The sequence below is a fragment of the Leucopleurus acutus genome, assembly GCF_964270905.1.
Source record: "Leucopleurus acutus genome assembly, chromosome: X".
In the NCBI taxonomy this organism is placed as follows: domain Eukaryota; kingdom Metazoa; phylum Chordata; class Mammalia; order Artiodactyla; family Delphinidae; genus Leucopleurus; species Leucopleurus acutus.
In genome coordinates this window covers 53788371-53799520 of record NC_139148.1, presented here as the reverse complement: position 1 = coordinate 53799520, position 11150 = coordinate 53788371, and the positions used below count along the sequence as shown (strand labels likewise).

At 41.8% G+C, this 11150-nt stretch overlaps 1 protein-coding gene across 4 annotated transcripts in view; it reads left to right on the top strand.

Moving 5' to 3' along the window:
• Positions 1-1692: 1692 nt before the first annotated feature.
• ZC4H2 (zinc finger C4H2-type containing) overlaps positions 1693-11150 on the top strand; it is a gene marked incomplete at both ends in the record, with an annotated part of 34615 nt that continues 25157 nt past the window's right edge. For 3 of the 4 annotated variants that reach the window (XM_082864331.1, XM_082864329.1, XM_082864330.1), the window contains one exon: positions 1708-1760. In XM_082864331.1, coding sequence (XP_082720457.1) covers positions 1708-1760 — 53 coding nt within the window. Of the gene's footprint in view, positions 1761-11150 lie in introns of all 4 variants that reach the window. The other variant, XM_082864328.1, reaches the window with a different exon arrangement.

Here is an 11150-nt window from a genome sequence, read left to right as displayed (position 1 = left end):
GGGACTGTACATACAGCTCTCAGCACAGTAGCTGATACATACCAGGTACTTACATGGATCTGTTCCCTTCCCCCTCCTCTTATAGAACAGGGCTGCAGCAAATTCTTGGCTCTGGACTCTAAGGTAGAGTAGCTCAGACCCACAGTCTTTCTGACCAACCAACTCAATAGTCTTCAAACACCTGCTAGTGACACTACAAAACAAGGATCTTCAAGATCACAAGGAAACTGTTAGGCTGGACACCATGGAGACTTTCCTGGTTGTGAAAGTTATTATGTCTGGGATCCAAAGAAGAGAAGGGCTTCAGCTCCTTCCCTAGAAAACTCTTAAAATCAGTGTGGATATCCAGAATGTCATGAGACTCATGTTCTACTATTGTCCCACTCCCCAAAATATCAAGCCCTGTATTTAGCACTATCTTGGAAAGATCTCACTGACTACTTACAATGGGCCTTTGAGGTGGGGCTAAGTAGGTCTATTTTTCAGATTAGGAAACTGAGGCCTAGAAAAAGAAAGGACAAGATCAATCAGAGAGAGCTCCAGCTTACTTTTAATTGAGTGAGTCAAAGTCCTCTATGTGTCCAAAACCCAGCTCTCTGGGCCTCTCCATTCTCTCTGAGCAATTACCTCTTCTTACATGCTCTCATCTCCTCCCAGTCATTCTCCACTTTGCCTCTAGAATTACCTCCCTAAGACATCCTTCCAACCTTATCACTCCCGTGCTTTGAAACATAAAATAACTTGGCATTATTTAGCACACTTAATAAATGTGTATTGGATGAATGTGTGCCTATAGGATTAAATCCAAACTCTATTTTGGATTAAGTTAAAGGTCTTTCACATTCTGGTTCCAACCTAGCTTTTCTAGGTACATCTCCCATTTCTCTTTCCCACCTCCCCACTCCATATATGAACCTTATGTTCCAGATACCTTGGCTCACTTGTTCTTTCCTTTCTATATGTGTTGTGCCCTGTCCTGGAAAGTCAGTCCTCCCCAGTGGACTGGAAAATTCTCAGTTATATTTTGAAACCTATTTACATCTTCTCTGCTCAGATTACACTTTATCCATTTCTGTATTATGACAGCACAATGCACTGTAATTAATGGGTTACTTTTCTTTCTCTCCTGCTCCTCAAAGGCAAGGACTTGCTTTTATTTATCTTTGCTTCACCCAGTGCCTCCCCCAGTACTTCCTTCGTTGACTGACAAAATTTGAACTCAGTAACTAGAATGGATGGAGAGCTGGAAGGAACGTGGTCAACCTCTCCCCATCCTTCAGCCTTTGCAGCTGCTCCCTCCTCCCTTCCACCTCTTCTCCACCTCCATCTGAATGCCAAAGCCACGAGTTCCCAGACAGCTGCCAGAACACTCAACCTCTCGCTCGCACGGGCCAAACGAATATCACTATTCCCTTGTACTCCTCACGACCTTTGACACAATTATCTGTGACAAATTGACTTAAAGTGCAGCTGCAGGAAGAGAAACAGGAATGTCTCGCTTGGCCTTCTGGGAGTTGTAGTCCTGCAGACCCCCAGGCTGCCTGGCTGGTCCTGGAGCTGCGGACTACAGCTCCCAGGCCTTCTCCATGTCCCTACCGCACAGGCTCAGAGCCCCATGCCGGGAGGAGGTGGTTACATTGTGTCTATTGTATCCCTGGGCTTGTGTGTTTGTACATTTCTCAGGACGTGAAAGTGAGAGTGAAAAGCATGGCAGATGAACAAGAAATCATGTGCAAATTGGAAAGCATTAAAGAGATTAGGTAAGTGGAACTTTGCAGCGCCCTCCCAGTCCCCTCCGAAGCTACCTAAACCCCTGACTGCGGGAGAGGGCTGCTAGCTACGGAAAGTGTCTATTGTTGGGCTACTTGCGGAGGGGGACTGAAAAGGATCCCATTCACCACGGAATTCAAGGATGGGAATGAGGCAGGGGAGAATCGGAACTGAGACTATCAGAGAGAGAGAGAGAGGCAGACAGAGAAACAGACCTACCGAGAGGAATCTCTTGCCAGATGTGTCTGAGAAAGCCAGATGCAGACACACGGTGTAAGTGTGTTTGTGTTGGGGGGGGGACGGGGGTGGGTGGGTGTTGGTCCAAAGACAGATTTTTGCTTCTTGGGTGGGAGTTGGGGGAATGGCATTCTTGGACACATTATTTTTTAAAGTGTTTGTAAGATCCAAGGTGTATTTGGCTCCTTGCTCTTTAGGTGTCTAGATTTGTTTCTTTCAGTCTTCTGTTCAACTTCAGGACCTCGAGCTCCGGCGAGCCTTTTGAGAGCAGAGTCTAACACATTGGGGCTGGTGGCGGCTGCTGGGGGCTGCAGACTGGGGATGCGGAGGAATCCCTTGCAGGCCAGGACAGGGAGGACAGAGAGCACTCGCTCTTATGTATTTTTTGCTTTCACTTACCACTTTCTACCTCTCCTACCCGGTGCTTGGGAAGGGGGATGGGAGTGATGGAGACTGGGGAGGCAGTTGCCGCCTGCAACAGTTGCTCTCAGGCCCCAGAGGTGATGGGCGAATGGGCGGGATGCAAAGTGCGTGTTGCCTGCGTCCCCTACCCCTTTTCTCCAGGAGTGGCATTGTCTAGGCAATGATGCTGTCCTTGCTCAGAGCACAATAACGCCAGTTGAGTGGACTGCCTGGGCCAATACCAGGCCTTCCTTCACCCACTCTTCTCTGCCAGAACCCCCTCCCCACCACCGACCCGACTCTGCCTCGGCTTCCACCCTCCTTCTGAGGGTGCCCTGGGTTGGGCCATTCCCTTTAGTGTTTTCCAGGAACCTGAAGAAAAATGAGGGAGGATATCAAGTGTGTCCATTTAAGAAATAAGAGTTTGACCAAGAGATTTAACTCTTGGAGTGAATGCCTTGGGTGAGACTTACACAAGATGGTGGTGGTGGGGAAGCACCTTGGCTTTTTTGTTCTTTGCAGGGGTTATATTTCTACTTCTGCTGGAGAATAAAAGGAAGGGACTATTGTTTATTGAGCCCCTGGTGTGCCAAGCCGCTTGACCTACTATTGCGCATTCGGCTATCCTGAGAACTTCCTACACTTCCTTTACAACTGGGAAAATGGAGGCTCAGAAAATTTAAATAATTTCTCCAGAGCCAAACAGTTTGAAAATGCCAGATTTTGACAAGAACCCAGTCAATTTGTGTGCAGAGGCTCTGTTCTTCCCACTCTATCCCTTCAGGGCCTAGGAAAAGGTAGACAGGGTTTATATTGCAATTTTTTTTCTGCAAAAGAATCAGGATATAGGGAGTGAGACACCTTGGTGCAGGAAAACGTCAGCTGTCATAATAACAGTGCAGCTAATAAGAAACTTATGCCTGCAAGTGAAGAGCCTAGACTTATTTTTACCAGATTTTAAAGGAATCCCTACCCAACCCCAAGGGAAGGAACAGTTGGGAACAAGGAAAAGTGACCCCTTCTAGTATAGACCAAATGGGGGGCCATGGCTTCGACCCTCACCAGTGTTAAACCTGGCATTCCTACCACTACTAGCTGGGATGGGATCCTAAGAGGCCTAAGAGAGGCCAGAACTCTCACCCTCAACCAGCAATAACAAAGATCCTCTCCCCAACCTGGATGTCAATCAGAGACCCAGTGGAGAACCTGGACTTGTACTGCCCCTCTTCCCTGCAAAAGTAGCACATCAGAGGAGGCCTGCAAAGACAAAAGTGTTAAGAGAGATCCAGAGTGTCCAAATTTAATTGAAAAAAAATTACTTGCCATACCAAGATTATCAGTTTCAGTGGCAAGAGGAAGTAAACAGATGCCAGGGTTGAGAGGACACAGAGGTTGGAATTATCTGACAAGGATTTTAAAGCAGCCATCATAAAAATGCTTCAGGGAGCAATCACAACACACTTGCAACAAATGATACAATATAAAATCTCAGCATTTAAATAGAAAGTCTCAAAAAGAAATATAAAACACAAGGAAGAACCAAGTGGAAGTTTGAAAACTGGAAAAAAATCTCTAAAAACTCAATGGATGGGATCAACAGCAAGATGGAGAAGACAGAGGAAAGAATCAGACAACTTAAACATAAAACAATAGAAATAACGCAGTGTAAAAACACAGAGGGAAATTAAATGAAAAAAGAAGAAAGAAAGAAAGAAAGAAAGAAAGAAAGAAAGAAAGAAAGAAAAGAAAAGAAAAGAAAAGAAAAGAAGGAATTGAGCAGAGCCAGATCCTCCAGACTTGTGAGACTATAACAAAAGATCTAACAGTCATGTCAACAGAATCTCAGAAAGAGAGGAGAAATAAGGCAGGACCAGAAGTACCTGAAGAAGTAGTGGCTTAAAACTTTCCAAACTGAGCAAAGGGCATAAATTTCTAGATCCAAGTAGCTAAGCAAACACCATCAAAAAGGCCCAAAGAAATTCATACCAAGACACATCATAGTCAACCTTCTGAAATCAGAAGCAGAGAAAAGATGTAGGAAACAGCCAAAGAGGAAAAACATCTTACCTGTACCTTCAGGGAAAAAAAATAGAAAGTCAGCAGATTCCTCATCAGAAACTGATGAGGCCCTAGCAGGAAGTAGCACAACATTTTTCAAGTGCTGAAGGAAAAGAACCGTCAACCCAGAATCCTATGTGCAGTGGTAATATCCTTCAGGAATAAAGGGATAATCAAGACATTCTCAGATGAAAGGAAACAGGGAATTTATCAGTAGGAGGTCTACCCTATAAGAATGAAAAAAGTAAGTCTTAAAACAGAAAAGAAACAATAAAAGTAGGAACCTTGGAAGAAAGAGTACAGTTGGCAAAAACATGGGTACATACAACAGAATTTCTTTTCCTCTTGAGTTGTATGAATCCTGTTTGATGATTGGATCAAAATTTATTACACTGTCTTATGTGGTTCTGAATGTATGTAGAGGAAATAGTTAAGACATTTATGTTATAAGCAGGGAGTATAAAAGAATGTAAAAGGGAGGTAAATTTCCATCTTACTTATCCATTTATCTGTTGAAGGACACTAAGAATTCTTCCATATCTTGGCTATTGTAAATTATGCTGCTATGAACACTGGGGTGCATGTAACTTTTCGAATTAGTGTTTTCATTTTCTTTGGATTATATACACAGGAGTAGTATTACTGGATCATATGGTAGTTCTATTTTTAGTTTTTTGAGGAGATAAATTCTGTATGTTGTCATTTATATGTGGAATCTAAAAAATAAAACAAATGAATGAACATAGCAAAATACAGAAACAGACTCACAGATATAGAGAACAAACTAGTGGTTACCAGCAGGGAGAGGAAAGTGGGTGAGGGGCAAGATAAGGGGTAGGGGATTAAGAGAAACAAAATACTATATATAAAATAAATAAGATACAAGTATTGTAAAACACAGGGAACTAGTGCCAATATTTTATAATTTCAAATGGAGTATAATCTATAAAAATATTGAATCACTATGCTATACATTTGAACCTAATATAATATTGCATGTCAACTATGCTTTAGTTAAAAAAATTATAGATATATCAAAATGAAATTTGAAGAAAATGTTCAAGTCACCCACAGGAAGGCAGGGCAAAGAAAAGAGAAAAAACTAAATCAGAGAGAAAAAACAGGTAACAGAAAATAAAATGACAGACTTAGCCTTAACATATCAATAATTATGTTGAATATAAATGGTCTAAATACACCAATGAAATGACAGTCGATTTAAAAACATGACTGAACTATATGAGAAAGGGTCAATCCATGAAGAAGACATAATTCTAGATGTGTATGCACCAAAAGTGATTTAAATTAGCCTTCTTTTGATAATTTTACAGTAATATGCAAACGTTATATCACTTGGTTTAAGAACTGAAAATAGGAAAAGTATTACAAACACAACTCGATTTTCACACGTGGACCAGTAAAACATGTATGAGAGGTGGAGAGAAGGAAGGGGTAGAAGGAACTGGAGAAAGGAACTAACATTAGTTGAACACCTACTGATTTAAAAGCTCTTAGCTCATTTAGTGTTCAACTCTTGCTAATGGAAATCTGTGGTAGGAATTATTATCCCCATTTTACAGATAAGGATACTAAGGCTCAGGGAGGTTAGGTAACCTATCTATGGTCACACAGCTAGGAAAGGAAGAGAGAATGTATCCTCTTATTCACATGGCATATGCATTTCAACAAATGCTGATAATCTAATTAAGCATTATTCACAGTTCTTCAACTGCTCTAATCCTAAATCCCTCAAAGTTATAAACAAAGCAGCCTATTTCTGTTAAAAAAATAATTTTACTTCTGTACTGAAGTAGCAGTGATGAGGATAATATCACCCAAAAACCTGATTAAGTCAAGCTAAGAGTCAGACACACCCCCAGGCACAAGCACAGAAATATACACATTCATAGTGACACACATTCATGTACATACACACTGATGGCAGAATTTGAAGTGGAAAATGTCTCAGGAATGGATTCTTCCACCACAAATCATTCCCCACTTCTGACTCTGACCACATGCTCACAGCCCTGTCTTTCCTCCTAACCCCAACCACACTCCAACACTATGCTGCAGACCTTGGGCCCCAAGTCCCACACTGGTCTATTTTGCCCATCAATTCCTTGGGCTTCCAAGTGGTGATGAAGGAGCATGTGGATATGTGGAAAGGAGAAGGAAAGAATGGAACAAAAGAGGAGAGATGGAAAAGAGAGAAGGAAAGGAGAAGAAGCCATGAGGTAAAGAAAGTGAGTGTAGCCACTGCTAGAGCAACCAGAGGCCTTCACCAGCTCCCCAAATACATACTAATATTTCCTTAACATGCACATGCCATTCATACACACACATTGCACACATCCATGCCCTAGTGCACACATATCCATACACAATAAACTTTCCTCACTTAAGAAAGGAAAAACTCATTTTGGAAGTAAATATTGTAGCATTAAGTAGGTCCTCTTAAGTCTTTTCCTTGTCTTCTCTTTCTCTCTACACATTCTCCTGAGTTACCTCTTATACTCCTACAGCTTCAAATATTATCTTCATATCTCCAGTCTCTACCCTCTAACTTCCTTCCAAGCTTCAATCTGATATATCCCACAGTCTACTGGGCTTGTCCACCTGGTTGTTCCACAGACACAGCTGAAGTCAATCAACTCTTAAGACTTTGTCTCTTCCTGCCCCAATCCAGCTCCTCCCACTAAACCACTTGTTTAATGCCATCATTCTCTGCACAGTTACCTCAGATTGAAACCTGGATATTGATGCTGATTACCCTTGCTTTGTTATAACTCACATTTGATCAGTTAGCAAGTCCCACCTTCAACATCTGGCTCATATTCATGCCCCACTCTCAACCTCCACACTCACTGTCCTGTTTTAGGCCTTCATCATGACCAACCTGGATAATTATAATATTGTATCACTTTCTACCTATAGAATTGCTTTCTTGTCTTCAGTCTGCCCCCTATTTTTAATTCCATCTACACTGCTATGAGAACTACCTTCCTAAAGCACTGGGGTTACTATGTTATTCCTCAAACACATTCACCGATTTCCCATTGCCTGTAGCAGTATTTTTCAAAACACAGATCATGAGCCATTAGTAGGTCATGAAATGAAGTAGCTGTTAGTAGGATTTGTAAAAAAAAAAAATTAAACAAAATAAGATAGAAAATATCAGCATACATTGCATAAGAAATGGTAGGTATTCTCTGTGGGAACTTTTGTTTCAGTTTTCTATCTGTGTTTGTGTGTATTGGGTCACAATATAAGATTCATTTATCATTGTAAGTCATTTCCTACTGTATGTCCATAAACATTTGCCTATAATTGTTGCCATGGCATTCATGTCCCTCTCCCCCACAAGTCTGTCCCAGACCTACCTTTCCAATCTTATCTACTACCTCTCATTTTCATTCACCTTATTCTTTATCCACACAGAAGTTCCTCACTGTTTTATATATTTCCATTTTTCCATGCCTTTGCTAATGTCGGTCCTTCATTCTTTTTTTTTTAATTGGGGTATTGTTGCTTTACACTGTTGTGTCAGTTTCTGCTGTACAGCAAAGTGAATCAGCTATAAATATACATATATCCCCTCTTTTTTTGGTTTCCTTCCCATTTAGGTCACCACAGAGCATTGAGTAGAGTTCCTTGTGCTATACAATAGGTTCTCATTAGTTATCTATTTTATACATATTAGTGTATATGTCAATCCCTATCTCCCAATTCATCCCACATCCTCTTTCCCCCCTTGGTGTTCATACATTTGTTCTCCACGTCTGTGTCTCTATTGCTGCCTTGCAGACAGGTTCATCGGTACCATTTTTGTAGATTCCACATATATGCATTAGTATACGATATTTGTTTTTCTCTTTCTGACTTATTGGGTTGGCCAAAAAGTTCATTCAGGTTTTTCTGTAAGATGTTATGGAAAAATCCGAACGAACTTTTTGGCCAAAACAATACTTCACTCTGTATGGCAGTCTCTAGGTCCATCCACATCTCTACAAATGATCCCATTTCATTCCTTTTTATGTCTGCATAATATTCCATTGTATATATGTACCACATCTTCTTTATCCATTCATCTATCAATGGCCATTTAGGTTGCTTTCATGACCTGGCTATTGTAAATAGTGCTGCAATGAACATTGGGGTGCATGTGTCTTTTTGAATTATGATTTTCTCAGGGTATAAGCCCAGTAGTGGGATTGCTGTGTCATATGGTAATTCTATTTTTAGTTTTTTAAGGAACGTCCATACTGTTCTCCATAGTGGCTGTATCAATTTACGTTCCCACCAACAGTGCAACAGGGTTCCCTTTTCTCCACACCCTCTCCAGCATTTATTGTTTGTAGACTTTTTGATGATGGCCATTCTGACTAGCATGAGGTGATACCTCATTGTAGTTTTGATTTGCATTTCTTTAATAATTAGTGATGTTGAGCATCTTTTCATGTGCCTCTTGGCCATCTGTATGTATTCTTTGGAGAAATGCCTATTTAGGTCTTCCACCCATTTTTTGATTGGGTTGTTTGTTTTTCTGGTATTGAGCTCCATGAGCTGTTTGTATATTTGGGAGATGAATCCCTTGTCCATTGCTTCATTTGCAAATATTTTCTCCCATTCTGAGGGTTGTCTTTTCGTTAAGTTTATGGTTTCCTTTGCTGTGCAAAGGCTTTTAAGTTTCATTAGGTCCCATTTTAAAATTTTTGTTTTTATTTTCATTACTCTAGGAGGTGGACAAAAAAGATCTTGCTGTGATTTATGTCAGAAAGTGTTCTTCCCATGTTTTCCTCTAAGAATTTTATACTGTCAATTCTTATATTTAGGTCTTTAATCCATTTTGAGTTTATTTATCTGTATGGTGTTAGGGAGTGTTCTAATTTCATTCTTTTACATGTAGCTGGCAGATCCCTCTTTCTTAATGCCCTTCCCTTATTCCAAGCCTGTAAATCCTACTTATTCTCCAAGGAAGATCCAGAGCAAACACCATCTCTTTTTCAAAACCTCAAATTCTCTAGTCCAAATGAATCACTTACCCCTTTGGGCTCTCACAGGGAGATTTATTATAGCACTCAAGTTATTCTGCCTTATGGTAAAGTTTTTCTCTTTTTTTTTTGCAGTACACGAGCCTCTCACTGTTGTGGCCTCTCCCGTTGCGGAGCACAGGCTCCGGACACGCAGGCTCAGCAGCCATGGCTCACGGGCCCAGCCGCTCTGTGGCATGTGGGATCTTCCCGGACCGGGGCACAAACCCATGTCCCCTGCATTGGCAGGCAGACTCTCAACCATTACGCCACCAGGGAAGCCCCCTATGGTAAAGTTCTGAATTGACATGAGTCTGTCTTCCTTCCTTCCTTCCTTCCTTCCTTCCCTCTGTCATTGTTGTGGCAGCTTCAGCAGGCTCCACTATCACCTCGCTTGAAAACTAAGTCAGCTTTGGCCCCAGTGCTCACTCAACAACAAGTCACAGAACAGCTGGCAACTCTGGGACTTAGGGATGGGCAAGTCAAGCCAATTCTGACTACAGGAGAGAGAATGCAAGGGAGTTGACATTTGGTGCTAAGCTATAAGAAAGTCTTCAAGGTGAAATTTTCAAAGAAAACTTCTTTTCCAACAGTAGCTGCTTTTCCAGATGCACAAATAGATATTAAATGGAAGAACACTTGGTACTTAGGCAATGTTCTCATCAGACTAGAGTAGGCAGGAAAAGCTGGCTCCTTTTTTTTCATTCAGTTACATTTACCAAGCACCTGTTCTAGGCCATACACAGGGCTGGGATATTCTCAGAGTCTAAGATGAATTAGACCTCTTCTCAAGGATCTTAGAATCAAGGTGAATAGCTCTGATCTCTCCCCTGAGTTCTGTACTGACATATCCAACTTCCCACTTAACCAACCCCACTGGATATATCACTGGCACCTTAAACAGACCCCAACAGAACTGTCAACTTTACCCGCATCCCCACCCCCACTCTCCTTTCCTAGTCTCCCCCATCAGTAGTAAATGTCACCCCCATCCCCAAATTTGGAATCATTCTTCATTCTTCCCTCTATTACTCCATGTATCCAAAACACTAGCACAGTGGTTGTCAAACTTGGGCGTGCATTAGGCTCCACCTGGCGGACGGTTGAAACCTAGATTGCTGGGTCCCATCTTCAGAGTCTCTTATTCGGAAGGCCTGAGAATTTGCATTTCTAACAAGTTCCCAGGCAATGCTGTTGCTGCTGGTCCAGGGAACACACTTGGAAAAACCACTGCATTAGTAAGACCTGGCGGATTATGCCTATATAATATATTCTGAATCTGTCCACTTTCCACCATTCCCTTAGCTCATCAACAAATCTGGGCAGTTTTCCATCCAACTCTGCTAGCCAGTGTCTTCACTTTGTCTGCCCATCCTCAAGTCCTACAGGTCCCAGCTTTCCTACTCTGCTTGTTGAGTGAGTGTTGGGGCTAAGTCACTCCTTAAGCTGGGTGACAGTTGAGCCCGCCAAGTTTGTCCCAGGAATAGATGATCCATTGCCCTAGAACCTCTCCTGCTCTCTATCCTTCCTTCTCCACATTAGTCAGCAAAGAGCCATTGGAAAGAAGTTAGCCAGCTGAATATTTTTGTCTTGGTCCAGGACTCTGTCTGGAGAGGCTGTGGCCTAGGGAGGTCAGGAATCTTCATTCAA